General features: G+C 39.4%; 1 protein-coding gene across 1 annotated transcript in view; it reads left to right on the top strand.

Moving 5' to 3' along the window:
* Window positions 1-755: 755 nt before the first annotated feature.
* grm5b (glutamate receptor, metabotropic 5b) overlaps window positions 756-19,027 on the top strand; it is a 41,141-nt gene continuing 22,869 nt past the window's right edge. The window contains exons 1-5 of the mRNA XM_028419071.1: window positions 756-911; window positions 1,475-1,912; window positions 2,019-2,133; window positions 8,920-8,994; window positions 9,947-10,121. Coding sequence (XP_028274872.1) covers window positions 756-911; window positions 1,475-1,912; window positions 2,019-2,133; window positions 8,920-8,994; window positions 9,947-10,121 — 959 coding nt within the window. The remainder of the gene's footprint in view (window positions 912-1,474; window positions 1,913-2,018; window positions 2,134-8,919; window positions 8,995-9,946; window positions 10,122-19,027) is intronic.

Consider the following 19,027-nt stretch of genomic DNA (forward strand, 5'->3'; position numbering starts at 1 on the left):
TGCTCAAAAGTGACTTTAAATAAGCTGTAACTGGCATTAGCTGTGTAATGTGTTCACTGTATCGCAATGTCAAGTGAGCGTGACAGATGTGAGTGCAGGATTTAAAGTACAGTCATTCCCCCTCTCTTCACTTCTCCAAATAGTACCTTGAAAAAACTTGTCACAGGCTTGAGCACAGCAATTGAGCAAATTGACCCCATGTATATTAGCGTTTTCATCTTAACACTTTATTTAAGATACCTTGTCAATACACCTTATGTACTACTTATAAATCTACACCAGAAATACTGTTTCTTGTCAGTAATGTTCCTGGATTGGATTGAGCCATTAGGTCCGTGTTGGATTCTTGTAAAATCCACTGCTAGCTAAAAAAGTGGTATTCTAACAAGGTCTTTTCTGCTTACAGGTTTATGTGAATATGCCTGTCTGTCACCTGTTACTGTGGAGACCAGCTCTGCCTTTGCCTCTGGGGTTGTTTCAGCCAGTCAGACTTAGCCCAGATTTTCTTTTGAATTTTCCAGGTTGCGCTGCTGCACCCGTCTCAGCTCTTGCAGTGATGGTTCCAGCTTGAAAAACAAAAGAGAGGACGACCAGTCAGAAGAACGGGATATACGGAATTCAGTTTTCAAAAAACTCTCTGTGCTGCAAGCTCTTGCCATGGGCAGGAAAAGTGTTACTTGGACAAGTAGTTTCCTGTGACTCTGCAGACGACAAATCTAAGATCTGCTTCTCCTTTGTTACCGTAACGGACCAAGATGACGCTGTGGCTACTGCTAGTTCTGTTCGTCTGGGTGGGATGTCATCCATCTGACTCTGCCCAGTCCAATGAACGGCGAGTTGTAGCACACATGCCTGGTGACATCATCATTGGAGCGCTGTTTTCTGTCCATCATCAGCCTCCTGCTGACAAGGTAACTAAAGAAATGTAGCTTTTGTGACTTCACATTTTACTTCTGCTGACCTTCAGGTGTAAATCCATTGAAAGAAACATTTCACACTGTTTCCAAAGTCATAAAATGTAAAAAAAAAAAGACAAAAAAATTATTGGTCATTATTTGGCAATCTATTGTACAGAGTCATAATGTTGGTCTGCTTATTAAGATCCAGAGAACAAATTCAATTTGTAGAATGGGTACCTCTGTGTGAGTCCATGAACATTCAAGCTCCATTAGCTGCCCCAGGAACCAGTAGTCACCCACTGACATTTAAGCTTTTTCCATCTCATTATGGATAATTGCAAACAGAAAAAATAACTCTTTGAACATGGTAGCCATGTGAGAGTAAAGCCAATATAGGCTCAACAGTGAAGCACCCATGTGTTAAAATTGTCTTTTACAAATTGTGCTCATCAAGACTGCATAAAACAAAGAAGGTGTCTGAATAATTAATGCCATAACAACATTGGCTGTTCAGTTCAGTGCAGTTCAATTCAGTTTGACTTAATTTAATTTCTTCTCCTAACCCGTTTGTTCAGGTGCATGAGCGCAAGTGTGGTGCAGTGCGGGAGCAGTATGGCATCCAGAGGGTGGAGGCCATGATGCATACACTGGACCGCATCAACGCTGACCAGAACATCCTTCCAAACATCAGCCTGGGCTGTGAGATCCGGGACTCCTGTTGGCACTCAGCCGTGGCTCTGGAACAGAGCATTGAGTTCATACGGGATTCATTGGTCTCTTCTGATGAAGCTGAGGAGTGGGGTGGAGGAGGTTCTTGGGGAGGGGGTGGAGGTGGAGGAGTGACTATGAAGTGTGCAGACCCTGCTGCTACTCCGATGCGGGGAAAGAAACCTATTGTGGGATTAATTGGACCGGGGTCAAGCTCAGTGGCCATCCAAGTCCAGAATCTGCTACAGTTATTCAACATACCACAGATTGCCTACTCTGCCACCAGTATGGACCTCAGTGATAAGGTGAGCCCATGTATAAAAAACATTAAAAACTTAGTGGAATATTCTAGATGTTCCTGAATAACTAACAATAATAATAATAATAATAATTTTATATCCACTATTTCAGAGCCTTTACAAATACTTTATGCGGGTGGTGCCTTCAGATGCCCAGCAGGCAAGAGCTATGGTGGACATTGTCAAGAGATACAACTGGAGCTATGTGTCTGCTATCCATACCGAAGGTACAAACACCAACACATTCTGTAACTTTGGAACTCATTTTTGCTGTGTTTTTGGCTGCTCATTTCATTTTTATTATCTGGATATATTTTAAAAGCTTGTTTGGATTCAAATGTTCAATTATACAGAAATGTGTAATGGTTCAAGTGAGGGTTTTTTCTTTTTTAATTTGGAGGTAAGGAGAAAGAGTAGCAACGTTTTCTTTGAAAAACGACAGGAATATTTGATCAACCCAAGAATGAGAAAGAAGCAGAGAGAGGAAGGTAATTGAGAAGATCAGTTGCACCATAGCAACAGCAGCAGCAGAGAGGGAGTTTTCGACCTATGAAGGGAAATGCGATAAAAATTAAATTACAGTAGCAGACTTGAGGCTAGACGTAGCAGTAGCTTCCAAAATAGGAGTGGATCTGCAGGTAATGACAATGGAGGACAATGGGAGTTGGAGAGTGGGTGTCAGGTAGCAAGGTAAAATAAATGTCTGAAGTAAAAAACACAAGGACCTGGTGCGGCTTGTACTAGAGATAAAGTAAATCAATTCTAGAGGAAAGGAAAACATGTTTCAGTTGTGTTACTCATTCATTCACTCACTCACTCTAAAGTTGAGTCACTTGATTTACTGTTGGGAGATGTTGCAGATAGTGTCAGAGCTACCTGGACTGGAGGACAATGCAGTAACTGTGTCTGGGTATCCCCTGAGACAAGGGTTGTTGAACCTGAAAAAGGGGGCGATAAAGAGAGATAAGCACATACACACAGGACATTACACTGACTTCCAGTAACTCTGGGAAACTTATCATCACCCCAACCACACCTACTTGTTAAGCGTCCACAAAGGGGGAGGAGGTGGGTTACCACATGGTGATTGCTGTAACATGCTTAACTCATCATAACTTAATACACACACCTATTGAGAACTGTAAACTCTGGCTTCTAGGTTTGCCTGAGGGCATGACAACAGAATTTGAATTGAGGTATAAAAGGTATGTGTGTTAATGCTGTGCATTGATGTAAGTATATTATACACACATGCTGAGTATGTATATGTATATAAGTGTGTGTGTGAGAGAGAGAGATGTTCTCTATAATGACACTAAAATGTAATGATGCAATAGCTGCTGTCAAACTCCATGTATTAACCATAGCTTACAAATGTGGACAGACTATGCAAGTCATGAAGTCATGAAGGATGACTTCTGTCCTTCCAGAACGCGATCCTAAGCAACACTATCCCAATTAAAGGAGTTGGAACTATAGGGTTTAGGTTTTGATCACTTTATCTGGTCACATCCACACAATATTAATATCACTGAACAGCTTGTTTATAGTAAAAAAAAATAAAATATGCACTAAACCTCTGCAAGATTGAATGATGTTATAAATTGGACACAGATTTCCAAAGTTTCAGTTCTGTTTGTTTACGTAAATCGAGGGTCACAGACAAATTACCCCTGTGTATTTATAGCAATATGCTGTCAGGATTAACATTTGTCTAGGGTTTTTTGTTTCTTTCTCATGAGACTGATCTCCATATGAGCGTGCCTGCATGTCTGTCTGCTTGCCCATTAATCTCAGCAACAAGACAGCAGGAGCATGTATGTGTATAGGAATTTGTGTTTGACAGCATGTTTGTCATTGTGCATGCAAATGTGCGTGCTTGAAGGTGTTGGTCTTTAGTATTATAGAGACAGGCAAGCTTGACCTTGGAACTGGTCTACAAGGTCAATGCTGCCCTCCCCAAAACAATTATGCCTAGAAATCAAGAGCCACAGAGAAGACGTGACGTATTAAGGAGGGTTAGGAAGGGTGAGTGAGGGAGCAAAAAGGAAGGGAAGGCATTGGATGAATGAAGGAGTGATGAAAAATGGAAGGTTTAATGGGGAACAAAAAGAACATGAAAAATTGAAGATGAGGGGAACCAATGAGAATAATGCAAAAAACAACCGCGGGCACAGTGCCAGGTGTATGTGTGTGTGTGTGCATGCATGCCTGTCTTCTGGGATGTGGAGTGCTTATGACAGATAAGAGAGCGAACAGGATCTGCAGATCTAGAAACAGATTGGGTGTGGGGGGGCTATAGAGACTCATTAAATCCCTGCATTAACATTTTGCATCTGGAGGCAAAAGATCAGGAAAACTGATACGTAAGAAGCCAAATAATAAATGTAATATCAGCACTAAAGTAATCAAATACTATTCTAAAAGGGGGATAGTGTGAGCAGTACTTTCTCACAGGAAGTATATGTTGCTTTTACAATGGATAAGTAAAGCAAGTCTCTCTGGGTTCGTCTGTATTTCTTTACAGATGTGACTGCAATGCTTAAATCGTTGCACAGCAGAGTGCAGTTTTTTGGAGCTTGGGATGAATATGTAAAAATTCCCCAGCCAAGCAATCTCCTACAAGCGTCAAGACAATGAAACAGGGATGCTCTGTAAGGATGTGTTTCAGATAGTGTGTCTTTCAGAGCTCCAAACTGTTTTTCAGTTTTTAATAGGGATAGGGTGTATGGGCCTGCATTTGGCTGTGTGTCTCTTCTTAGAGCACCTCATTTTTTTGTCTGGCTGCACCAAGTGCTTCTAGTCTAGCCTTTAGAGTGCTCCAATCAGGAGTTTGTGGGCCGAAACAGTATTATGAGCTCATCCCAATTGTTGGGTCTGGCTTTTGAAAGTGAGTCATTGCTAGTCTTCTAAACCCTTAGTCTTGAATGCCATGGAGTCTGGAATACCCTGATTATTATGCAATTCATCGCTGGGTAAGTGTGCAGATGGATGGTCTGTTATCAGGCCTTTTAAAAGGCAGCCTGACAAATCTGTCTTCTAATTAGCTTCTCTTTTTTACTTTTGTCTAGACCAAAAATCAAACTAACTAAAGTGTGTTCCTACAAGCTCATTTGTAAAATCTTGATTGGAACAAACAGTTGTGCTTCAACATTCATTTGTGTGTTTCAGTGAGGACAATCATCATTATCATCCTCCTCTATCACACTGGGTTTAGTCTCTCTTTGCCTCAGTCTTTCTCTGCCACCTCTTTCTCGCTTCTGTGTTTCTCTGTTCAGCTAGATTCAATTCAGCTCAATGGGTTTTATTGACATGAAATTTGACATGTGTCACCCAAGCAAGTTCCAACAGAAACTGATCAATCTCTTCATTAATCAAGATGTCAACCTACTCTCCACCTCTTCCTCTTGATTTGTACTCCCTTTTTGTTTTCAAGCCTTTTCTCTTTTCTTTCCCTCGTTTGTCTTTATTGGTTCTTTTGATTCTGGCACTACTGACTCCATGTCTGTCCTCTCGCTTTTGTTTCCGTTTGTATTCATTTCATCCCTTTTTTTCATTATTCTTTCTCTTTCCCTCTGTAGTGTGAAAGGGTCTTTGCCTATTTAACTTCCATGGCTTTCATAGGATTGAGGAACAGGAAGCTGGAATAGGTCACTGAGGGCAGTGCAAAAAAAGAGTATAATAATTGGGGAAAAGGAGAATGATTGAATCTGCTCACATTTTTATTATCATCTCTGCTAGTGTTGCCTCAGGGTGAAGATTCAAAGTGGGTCATGGGCAACTTTCTGGTGGGTCCCCATCTAACAGAAATGCTGCTGCTGTGTTTTAATGAGCATAGGTCACAGGACTACATCTGCTCTGCCTCAGGTTTCAGGACTCATGTCCTGGGATTCCATCTAATGGCTTCAGTGAAAATAGAAGGATAGTGCTGGCCACCCTGCTGCTAAGGCTCCAACTATGGTATCTATGAAGAAGAATAGGGGCAACTAGGGACTTCTCCGGGCACTGATATAATTGTTTTATTACACCTGGTAGCCACCAGGTGTTGGCTCTTTTTGTCTTGGATTATAAATTGTATGGTGTATTTTGGTCTTAATAGCTTCACATTTTCCATGTGGGATGACTGAGAATCAACATAGCAACTTAGCAACATAGAAGTGCTTCTATTGAAAGGGATATCATTGCATTAATATGTGCATACTATTTGAAATTCTGATAATGATAAAATTATGTCATACTAGAAAGTGATGATTGAGAGCAACCTTCTAAGGCATTTCCCCCCCTTTTTCTTCAAATGACATGCTGTCTCAAACTTAGACTAACAATTACACATGTTAGGATAAACTCTAACTACAATCTGTTCCAGTTCCAATGCTGTATTTTTGATTTGCTACTAGAAGAATCTCTCATTAACTGAGTAGTTACATGAACAAATGGAATTGAATGAAATATTTTGTTTTTATGTACATATTTGCAAACTATTTTTGGGAACTTTGCACCATGCTTATTATTAACAGTGCATCAACTTATTACTCCCTCAGTTGTGTAGACAAATATTGACACAGATATAAATTTGAGTTAGTATGTGTGCAGAGGCACTCCAAATGTGATACAGGGTTTGAAGAGAACTGGTAGAAGATAAGTGAAGGAAAGAGATCATTTGGAATAGGAAGAGCAGGCAGGAGGATGCCTTTTACTTAATAATGTTTCCATTTTTACTGTGTGTTGTTTTTCTCTGTGTGACGCTTTGACAGGGGGAATGAGGTAACAAACAGGCAAGGCAGAGAGGGGAAAGAGAGGGAACATGTAATTGCATGTAATAGAGCCAAGGAGACTGACAAGAGGATGAGGATGGTAATTGAGGAGGATGGAGGATGGGTGAGAGAGAAAGGAGGGAGGCGCAGAGCCACCAGTCTCTGAAGCCTAAATCTTGCTGCTGCCGAGAAGGTGGGGGAAGGAAAAGCAAGGATGAAGGAGAGGGAGCTTCATAGAGGGTCCCACAGCTTTGCGTTCACTTGCCACGTTGCAATGCAGTGTAACACGTGAGATACATAATATGATGGGAAGATATCCAAGAAGAACAGTATGGGGTATGAATATTAGAGTAAAAAATTGATTTTTGTCATAAATTTTTACTTTACTTTTTATTGCTGGTGCTTTTTATTTATTTACTAAGCAGGAGGTAGATTGGACACATGAGGAGGAAGCAGTGTCTAAGCAGAAATAGAAGGCACCGCATGTTTGAGGGCAAATTTAGGAAAGAAAAAGATGTTTTGCATTCATGGGCCTATGTTCTGTGTTGTGGGAAATTAAGTCAAAATAATAATAATATTAAGAAGCAGGCTTTCACCAGAAGACAACAGCATAAAGAGAAAGTAAGCAGATAAAAGGTGCAACTGAGGTGATATAGAGTGCACAGAGGTGAAAGCAAGCAAGAACTAAGAGGAATAGTCTGCAGTTTGGCTTTGAATAATATCTGTTGATCAGTCTTTCATTTTGGTGCATTTATACATACATGTACTGTATGTGATCATAGTCTACATCAGAGTCAGTGCAGCCAATTACTTGTGTTCCATTTACCCCGTTAAAACAGGATCATGTTCCTCAGTGTTGCTTAGATTTTGCTGAGGTTTTTTTCCCAGGGCAGTTGATGCTGTTATCTATCAACTGTGTGGACATACTTATTGCCTTTTTAACTGTAATGTTTTTGTGTGCTGCAGACTTACTCATACCACTTCTCTGGTCTACTTGTGAGAGTGTCACCTCCTCCTGTGCTCTTTCAGCTGTCAACATGAGATGCCTCATGAATTCAGAATTGCATTTTTTTCTTTCAGTTTATGTTACACTGTGCATTCCTCTGCTGACTTGGCATTGATAGCATCACAAAGAGTTTTTTTTAAGTTTTCCTTTAATGCTAGTCCTGTTGCTCTGGTAAATTACAGATGTTTACTGTGTGTTGGTTGACATTAAAATGAATGTTTGCTTGTAATATTGATGTAAATCAAGTTAAGTTGGGATTCTGTAGTGAGGAGGAGATGACAGACTGGCTCAGTTGTTTGTAGCATATCTAACTGTTGTATGTGTAAGTGTGTAGGTGGGTTTTTGTTTGGGAGGAGTGGGAGCATGAGTGTGTTTTGTGTTACAGAGTGCAGGTAATGTGGAGTAGTGCTGAGAGAGTGTATTTAAGAGACAGAAATAGAGTGATAAAGAGACCCATGGCTGGCAGACAGTGAGAGAGAGAGAGAGATGTCTCACACATAAATCCCTGTTGAGTCTAGAGTAAAATAGGTTACAAGGTTTATCGATTTTGATGATAGTGTATGTGTGTGTGTGTGTGTGTGTGTGTGCGTGTGTCAAAGTGCACAAGGAAAGGATGGTCTGCACCATCTGTCTCCCATTCCTCTCACTGAGACACTAATTACTGGACTTTACACTTCACTCCACCACACTCATCACTGGCGTCACTACACACACTCACACTGTAAGATGTACAGTGGTCTCTACATTTCCTGTTCCTCTCTTCCCTCTGTTCTCTCTGTGTATTTTATCAGTTCTTTTCCTTTTCTTCTTTTGACCTTTTATTTTTTCATTCATTAATGACAGAGCAGTGAGGGTGCATTCTGCCACTAATGACACAGTAAATAAGAGCAAACAGTATTGATAAAAGACTGAATGAGGTTGTTTTGATCTTTTCTTCAATCAGCACAGCGATGTGAAGGAGATAAAAGGGTAGAGGAAGAGAAATTAGAGAGGGGAATCCTATCATATTCTCTGCCAGTGTGTACAACCATTCATTAGCATAAATTTCAGGTCACCCACTTTCTCTGGCAAAGAAAGGGGTGCCACAGTGGGGAGATGCTTTCTGACACACATTTGAGCGCCTTGAGTAGTGATCCATATATGCTGTCTGTTTTATCTGTTTATCCACCTGTCCATGCCTCCATCCACTTTTTCACCTTATCAAACACCTAATTAAACATCTTCCGATCTTGTGTGTTTTATGTTTTTTCCAGGCAACTATGGTGAAAGTGGGATGGAGGCATTCAAAGACATGGCAGCCAAGGAGGGCATTTGTATTGCCCACTCTGGTAAGGCACAGAGGTCAAGATAACTACAGTTAATTCCAATGGTTCAGTCTGGGTTATGGACAGAAACAACAACAAACAGAACTATAATTTTTGCCTGTATTCTATCCTCATCACAATGCTGCATGCATTACAGTAGGACAAACTAGTTTGTGTCATTAACACGTAATGTTACCAAAACAGCATAATATTACCATAATTGGAAATTAACATGCACTAACTTAGTAGGCATATTTTACACTGATCAGCTACAACAATTGAGAGGTGACATGAGTTACAGTGATTATCTTTATTATCTACAGTGACAATGACACATTACAAGGTGGGTGTTGTATTAGGCAGCAGTTCCATTCATGCAGTTGGTGTTTTTGAAGCAGACAAAATAGACAAGTGAGTGTCTTTGACAAGGACTACATTGTGAAGGCTAACAGCATCTCCAAAACCAAGAAAGAACATCTAGTTACAGGGTCATGGGCAGCCAAGCCTCATTGGCACATACAGAGGAGGAAGAAAATACAATTCTGAACTTATCCCTGTCAACATCCAATGATGTCTAAAACAGTCCTGGACTATGGAGCATTGGAAAAGGTGGACAGAGCCATTTACTTGAAGTAAAGATGACAGCAGAACGTGCCATCAAAATAAAGCAACAGTCAAGGCTGATGCTCAAGGGAAAGCTTTGGCATTCATGTGGAGGCAGCATTGACAAGTTGCACCTGACTAAACTATGTTGGAGGACACGTACAATCTGTCATGACTGATCAGTGAATACTTTTGTTTGTTTTCGTATTGTTAAAAACATCATTTTCACTTTGTGTCAGGTGGTTTGCACTTCAACAACCAAAACAAAAAAATCACTGCCAGACAAAAACAATGCTGAAGTTAATACCTTTGTAGAAAAAGTCCAAACATATCACTGACTTATGTCTGTATTTGTCTGACATGTTTTCCCCAGGCAAAATCTGGAGCAATGCCGGAGAGCAGAGCTTTGATCGTTTGTTGGAGAGATTGAGGGCCCACCTGCCCAAGGCCAGAGTAGTGGCATGTTTCTGTGAAGGCATGACTGTCCGCAATATCCTCATGGCTATGAGACGCCAGAGACTGGTTGGAGAGTTCCTCCTCATTGGCAGGTCAGTGGTGCTACAGCGTGAATTTGTGCTGTGTGCTGGTGCTCAGCTTTATAGGGTTTTACTAAAGAAAGTCTGTCTGCCTGTGTCTGGCACCTTGACTTCACTTAATTTTTTTGACTTCCTTCGATTAGTGTTTGATTACTACTGTATTTATTGATCCAGTCATTTTTTTCCCGCCTACAATCAGCTTGTTAATGAGGCACAGCTATTAATATTTATAAAATATACCTATAATGATCCAGTGAAGTAATTTTTGGATTGGTATGGCATACTGGCTGTTTTACAGCAGATGATGCCTAGGAAATATAATGAGTAAATTTGCATGATTTGCAGGTGCCGATTATTGGACTTCAAAGTAACATCAACCTGGTCTTTGACCATCAATGCTGCACACAGCCTGTGACTGATTGAGCTATTTGTCTGAATCATTATGCAAATGAAAGTATGTTTCCTGTTTTTGTGACATGTAGTATTTTTTTTTAATTAATTACGTTTACCCGAGTGAAAGATGAGTGTAATCTACCAGCCACTCTAATTAGCAGAGAGGAGTTTGACAGCTACAGACATTTCCTCTTTTGTGATGAAATTAGTAGATAATTGTTAAAATGTTTATTTTATAAATATGGAGTCAGTGCTAATGGAAGGAAGACATTCATTTAGTTGAGAGAATTTTTTTGAAGATTGGCCTATACAGAGAAGCCTGCAGAAATCTGTTGACTACAGTATGTTCAGATTTTTAAAACGAGAGACATGGCTGTCTGTTCACACATTCACAAAAACTCACACTTGGTAAGTTTTGGATTTTCACATTTGGTTCTCACTTAGATAAATTCCTCCTACAATTCACCTGCAGAAATAACCCTTCCAAGTGGACCGTTTTTTTCTACACATCTGTGCATGTGTGCTTGTGTGTATGAAAGTTGCTTCTGAGCCTCTTGAGTTTTGGTTGCCATGCCAACTGTGTAATTAACATAAGATGAATAATGATTTCAGCACCTATGCCAGGCTCTGTGTGCAGAGAACAACTTTAGATAGGTTCAGACGTGCCTATTAAATTGCCACAAACACCTGTTATTGCTGTTCTATTTCCCCCAGTGATCTGTGGTGTGTTGTGATAAATCATCGTATCCTGCATCACTTGTTGTCACCGCCAACTCGATGTTCATTTTACTCATCATCATCCTCATCAGCGTCTTCTTCATCATCATCGTCATTGTGCTACTGGATGTGAGGTAAAGTCTCGACTGTACTAAATCTGTTTTACATCTGTTAACTGCCTTCAAAATAGAGATACAAGTTGATCATAAAACAGAAAGGAACACCTTGTCCTCACATTATAAAAGAAATTGAATAGATAAGGCTTTAATATACTGTTTGGGTTCTTGATACAGAAAGGTTTGTTAAAGAGTTGTCACCAAACAAGAATATTTTGTAGCACCAATGACTGATTTACATGGGATGGATACATGCTGTTGCCCAGATCAGATCAGCTTGTTTCTATTATATAGCACCATCTTGATACTACAATAGCAGGTTCATAAAAATTTCTTTAGCTCAGTCAATTAACATTTAAATCAACTTAAGAAAATAGTTTTATAAGACTGGATAGCATACTTAATGTCTTGTTAAATTGTATATTTCTGCAGTACATCTTATAGTCACTGTCTCTGGCCAGTTCACTTTGATAAGGTCACTTAATTAAATATCAGTAAATTGGAGACGGTCACAGGTGGCTGCCCTCCACACTGGAGGTTGGTTGAAGGAACTTCTGATTAGCCCAGTTGGGCAGGCAGTTTAACGCAGGATAATTACATAACTGTTGCTACACACAGATGATGATAAAGCAAATTGTTCAGTTACCAAAGGGCAGATAATTCCAGATTTGAAGTTAGTATTTTTACTGATTGAATTGACCTGTGTGCCACATGGCATACAAGAACTTAATATAAACACAGTGATTATCTCTAATTTATGCTTAAGTGTTATTGCCTATTGTATTATCTTGCTGATTCTGTGTCTTCTTTTTGAGTTTTTTTACATAGTGACTCTTATTATGAGTTCAGCTGATCCCTTCAAACCTGATTCAGACATTGTGCATGTGTGGCTTGACTTCTAATATACAGTACATATAACTACAGTACATTTAAGTGCAGCAGGTAATATAACCAATAGTAACATTATAAGAAACCTCTTAGACTCAGACCTCTTCCCGTTTTTTAAGTGCTATTGTTTGGACAGGACTTGTAACCCTAGCAACTGGGGAAAATGTAGTGTCCCATGGTTATTGCCATCGAAGTGTGTATTTTAATCCAAACCATGGTGTTTTCATAACCCTAACACTGCACCCCTTTTGTTGCCTGAACCAAACCAAGCAGCAGCTGGCAGCACACAAAATGTAACAGGGAGTGAAAATGAAACTCTATAAAGAAAAAGAAATGTTTCACATGGGAATCAAACTCTGGTCTCCTGGGTACAAGTCCTAGATATGACTGGATTCGCCACTGTTTCTTGCAGAAGTTTTGTCTGCCTTTGTACCTGCTGGTAGCCAGGCTAGCAGAAAAGAACAAGCCAAAAAAACACATCATTGCATTTCACAGATGTAGGGGTTTTCGTTATAAAACCTGGCCCCACATAGCTACTGTAAAAAACATTTTTTTTCTGTGAGACTACAGTGACATATACTTCAGTCATTTTATTTGACATAAAATACATTTCTATCCACATTTGTATATTGTATAACTCCTTAGCAGTTTCTCAGTTTCTGTTGCTGGCTTTTCACAGTCCCCCTTCCCCTAGAAATTGTTCTAAAAACCCACATCAGGTCCTCAGGCTAACTACCACATCACAAGGAAACTATGTCACACACATTCACTGACATCATGTAGACACACAGGCACACCATCTTGCCTGAGTATATTGATTGCCTCTATTTTATTATTCCTCATGGTGCCAGAAGACTACGGACCCATTAATGATGACTGGGATGAGATAAATATCTACAGCCACATGGGACACACACACACACACACACACACACACACTTGCACATTTTGTCATGTGATTCATTTTTCCTCCAGATCCACTTAGTAACAGTATTTATTTGTCTACGAGTAAAACATCCTCTCCTTCTCAACTTCAGATGACAAACAAAAAAATCTGTTTCTGCTGCCACATATTCTTTGCAGCTATATATAAAGACAACCAGAGGAAAACGGCCAGAGTGATAGTGATGACTTAAGATGCGCTTACTTCAACATCTCTGTACTTTATGGGCAGTATTTACAGTTTGATATACGCTTCCCTCTCAAGCCCTGCCCTTCCTCTCCTTGTTACCATATGTTGGCTCCATTGCTTCTAATAAATTAACCTGTTTTTTCTTTTGGAACTCTTTGCACCACATTTCAGGAAAATTCTATCTGTAATGTATATATGATTGAGCAAGGAGCTGTTAGAAGACACAGAATTTTTACCGCTATTAATGGACGCAAATGTAAAATGTTGCAGTTGGATTGCCATAGCAAGTGATATGGCACTAAGGCTGGGTTTCTTGTATTTTTATAAGAGGCAGACATTTTCACTGTGCCTTGCTAGAGAACACCAAGTGCTATAGTAATGAATGAGAAAGAGAATAGTTTGAATCAAAAGTCAAAAAGCAGACACTCTCTAGAGATCATCCTGCACAAGTGTGCACCCCTTCTGCCTGCTGTTGCCATGGAAATATCTCCTACCATATTTGGATGAATACAGCATAGCAGCTGGGGTGATATGTGGCGCATGCGCATGTGTTTATATGAATGGTTATGTGCATGCGTGGGTGCATCTATATGTGTGTGTGACTGTCAGTAAAAGGGTACTGTATGCGCTCCTTCTTTTGATTAGATTTTGAGCCTTTTGATAATCGTGGTGGCCATGTCTGATATCGTGTGACCCCACATATTTTGTCCCTGTCATTCCACACTCAGTTCTCTGTATTCTTCTATTCCCCATTTATTTGTGACTTTATCTTGTCATCTCTCACTCTCTGTCAGGGTACCTCTTTAAATCCAGCTGCTTGCGTTTTGTCAAATTGTATGACTGTGATGTATCATAGGCACCTTGAAATGATCGTTTAAACAAGGTCAGACGCCTGCAGTGCCCCACTTCACATTGCAGCTGTCTTTCAAAGCTTGAACGTTTTTGTGGTTTGAAATTGAGAGAAATTGGAAAGAAGGCTCTCATGGTATAACGGCTGAGTGACTCAAGATGTCTCAAAGCAGCCTGATTGATTTTGAGTAGATTGGACACCTGTTTGGTGGTGAGACGAGATCAAAGACCTGGTGAGGGCAGAGCAGAGAAACGGAGAGTACAGACAAGAAGAAGAAGAAGGGATTCAGAAGGAAGAGCAATGGGACAGATGGAGGAAGGAGAGATTAGCAGTCGAGGAGCAGAGTAGAGCAGAGAGCAGACAGGTTTTTAGTGTGTGTGGCATTCATATATCATGATAATAAAAGACTTCTTGTCAGACATGAAAAGCCAATTGCTTGCAGTAGGACTGTAATTTACGCATGATCGCTGAGATTGAGAAGGTATCTGCACTTGCAGACACAAAAATCTGCCCCACACACATGTACTGCATGCAGTACATGAACAAGCAAACAGGGTTTATTTAAATATGTGCCTGTATCGTGTTTTTAGTATCATGTCAATTTACTCTTGATTAAAACAAGAGCTGTTTTATGTCATTTAATTGGTGGAATGATGGGAATTAATTCTACTTCTTTTCTCAACTTATTGCATTAAGCGACTGCTTGTAATTAAACACGGGGGAATATGTGGTAATGAATGATGGATGGATAAAAACGCAGGGCCAGAGATGAGGAGAAATTAGTTTTTGTCTGCAATAACGTGTGTGTCTGTTGTGTGTCTGCAGGTTCTCTAAAAGAATTACTTTTACTCAATACACGGTGACTGCATTTTCTTGACATTTTTGCTAAATTGTGAGTAAATTGTCAATGTTTGAAAATTGGGTTCAAAAATAGAACACTGGAAATGTGTCCTAAGGACTCACGGTGCTTGGCTTTAGAACTGAATTAATCCCTTTTCTTCCAAGAGTATGTTTGGCTAATTGGGATTGTAATGGCTAATCTATCCTGTACTTATATAAGAAAGAGAATTATTATCTCATGTTAGCATCCCACCTCCAAAAGGTTGTATTTTACATTCAGGTTATAATACCACTGACAGGTGAAGTAAATAATAATGATTATCACATCATAATGTCACCTCTCAAAAGATGGATTATAGCAGACAGCAGTCAGTTCTTGGACAGGATGTTTACAAGATCCAGGTCAGAGACAGCAGGGTCAGAGAAAAAACAGCATGTCTTGTGGCCTGTCCCAGTATGCAGTGGTTAGTGCTCCAAGAAGGGACAACTGATAAACTAGTTACAGGTTAATGTGAGGTTCATGGGGAGTAAAAGCTGGCCCCTAAAAATCAGACTCAACAGCAGAGATGGTGGTGTCAGAACACACAATGTGTATATGTTATGTATTGTTTGGGATTACATAGCTGCAGACAGCTGACCGCCTGAAATTAATCAGTTCATCATTTAGTCTGTGATGATGAGTATGCAAGATGCAAAGACATTTTCTGAAGGCATTACTGATGTATCATGTTCATAAAATAAAAAAATGCTTTAAGGCCTCTGGTCACTAAAAATAGTTTTTGTTCCTCAAGACGAAGTGTGATACTGATCTGTCAATTGTACTGTTTCACTGGTACAAACATATTGATGGTTTTATAGAATGCTGAAGCAAGGCAAAAAAAATTTCTAAATCGAAACATGATTTTAACTTTTTGGGCAAATATGCAAACAGAGGACCTTCATCTACCATCAGAGTTGGTAGTTTGTACAAATTTTAAAAACTTTATCATTATTGACATTCCTCTGTTGTATTACATCAACTCTTTTCCTGTGGATTTTGACAGAAGAAGGAAATCATGAAAGCAAAGTGACTTGGATCTTTCTTCTGTGATGTCTAAGTGTCAACCAGGTATCAAAGAAATCTGTCAGCAGGTTTATGTCTTCACATTTTAAACTCCAATATACTTTCATATTGTGTTGTCAGTTTGGGTGAAGTAATCTAAGACAGTCGATCAAAAGGCTGCGGAACTGAAACTACCCAATATCAAAGAATTCTTTATTCAACTCAGAGGTCTTTTCCCTATATTTTCCTGTCACTCCCTGTCTACCTCTGTTGCCCCTCTAGTCACTTCTCTCAGGAATTTTTGATTTATTACTCGTTGGCTTCTTGTCTCTGCTGTTTTTGTCCCCTTTCCAGTAGTTTCCCTTAAACAAGTCTTCCAAGTAAAAATCTAAAAAAAAAAAATCTTCTGTTTCAGAACTCCCTTAAATGCCAGTCACTTTTTTGGACTGTTGGACTACTGGCACTTACTACACTCGAGTATTTTAAGCTCTTTATAGTGATCCTCTTTTAGTTTTAATGGCAGAGTACAGACACTCACCTGAAGAACACACAGGTTTAAGAACAGCTAACTTTGATTTTCACTTGGAAAACATTGATAGTTAAGAAAATAACTGCGATTTTAACCATGGTTATTATGGAGATGTGCTGAATTGTGACGTGTGGGGTCCACCATTTCATAGGAAAACACACCTGCTATGTAAAACACATCTATATGACACTGTCAGGGTTACATTTGATATACTGACCAGCTCACAGGAGAGTAAATCTCATGTAGCTACAGTCAACACCTGCTGAAAGTGAGAATCTTTACTGAAACACTTTCTATTCCTGCTTTTTACTAATAAGAGCAGGCCTTGCTGTGTTTTTCTAACCCAGGTGTCCAGAGTCAACTACGACAGTACCAAATTATTTTTCACAATAATGCTCTAATTTTAAAAATTCCTGCAATGTACTGCAGAGCCCACTATTAAAGGGAGCAGTGCATCAACACTAATAGGCTGGCATGAGCAAAACAGAAGAGGGAAACAATAAATCAGGAGCAGTTTTTATTTTAGCTGAAACCATTAAAATCTGATCTGTTCTGATATGGAACTTTCCGATATGAATCACAACATTCATGGTCATTATGCAGCACATGATTACAACAAAGCTCACGTAAGAGCTGGTTGGTGTCCTTTCTTTTTTTAATAGTCATGAGTTTCGCTTTAATATAGAGAAACTAATTCAACTAGACGTTAAACAGGGAATGCTGGAAATAGAAAATAATGTTTAAATGACAACAAACAAAACAAACAAAGGGGATGTTCATCCTTGTTGTTGTCTAAAAAACATCATCATCATCTCAACTAATTTAAAAAATGTGTAAGAAGAGTCTGTTATGGGATGTGAACATGGAATGACAGCTGTGTCTCAGCAGTGTGGCAGTGTGTGTGTGTTATGTCTGATAGTACTTATGAATACTTATGAACTTATTCAGTTTGGTACAGTCAGAGTCGGGATGCCGATTCCTTGTGATTTCCATGTATATCCCTCCCTTTGAGTAAGCAAATCATTAGACAGTTCTTCTGCTGCACATTATTCTCTATTCTCTCTGTTCTGGCTGTAAAAGACAGGCTGCAAGTGATCTCTCTGCAGCTAGGAAGGAGAAAAAAAACGTTGAGAGCATCAACAACAAAAGAAGAACGCAGGAATTTCAAATGGAATTCCAACTCTTCATGGGTGGTCCTGTGAGCAAGCAGGCACATTCACACCCAGCAAACATAATGTGGACACATTGATGCACCTTTAATTCTTAACACCCACACATGCTCTTTACATATACATATCTATATTCAGTTGCATGTTGACTGGCCAACTTGTATAACATACAAAATGTAAGCCATAGCCACACACACACACATTCACACACCTACACACACATAATCATCCTCTTATTGCTCTCCCAGGGAATGGCCTTATCCTCTTACAGCACTCCAATGGGAAAAGTGCTTGGAATTAGAGAGGATAGGAAGTACAGACAGACTGACAGAGAGTGATACTAGGAAAGTGAGGTAGAAAAAAGGTAATCCAGAATATATATATATATTTGTCCTTGTGAAAGTGTGTGTGTTTATGAATCTGTATGTTGGTACAACAAACTGTGTTGTTTGTACTGGTGTGAGCGCTCAGTTCAGTATTTTGCTGCTCATTTTCTGAGATTTACACTGAGGGATTAAACTAACTGTTACGTCAGCCCACTGGCTCTGTACACACACAAAATAATCCTTTTTATGGTCGTTGTTACAGTAATCCACACAGGAATCTAAAGGTTTTAGTCTTTGTTTTTCAGTTCCATTTTTCAGATATGCTAATGTTCTGAACATCCATTTAACTGTACATTTTTTACACTGGCATCATTGACATAAATGAACAAATAACTTATTAGGACAGAAATAACCTGATGTTTTGTGCTCGGTATTCTACAACTGTTTCACAGTTGACTTTTTGTATCTCTCTACTTTATTTCCATAATCAGCAGCACCTTTTCGCTCCTTTTCTTTCCTCTTCTTAATACACTGGCTTTTCATCTATCACACATTTTAAAAAGACTTGTCTGTGAAGAATTGCCCTGCTATCTCCAGGACAGGAAATGAATTGGTCCTTAATTTAGCTCCTACTCCAAACCCGGCAAAGGTAATTAAGAGATATTTGAACTATGATACCTCTGAGAAATGGCCCCAGACCCCCAGTGAATATGTAAAAAGATGTAAATATTAGAAACTGAAGCAGCTGAGTGTTGAGTCTGATGCCATTTGCTATTTTAAGAGTATCGCTGAAAATGAAATGGAATTACATTTGCGCCTCATCCTCCATTGTTAACCGTTCTGTGTTATTCAGCTTTTAATAGAATAGAATAGAAGTACTTTGTTCATCCCAAACTGGGAAATTTCACTGTTACAG

This window comes from Parambassis ranga, chromosome 13 (assembly GCF_900634625.1).
Source record: "Parambassis ranga chromosome 13, fParRan2.1, whole genome shotgun sequence".
NCBI classification, from domain to species: Eukaryota; Metazoa; Chordata; class Actinopteri; family Ambassidae; genus Parambassis; species Parambassis ranga.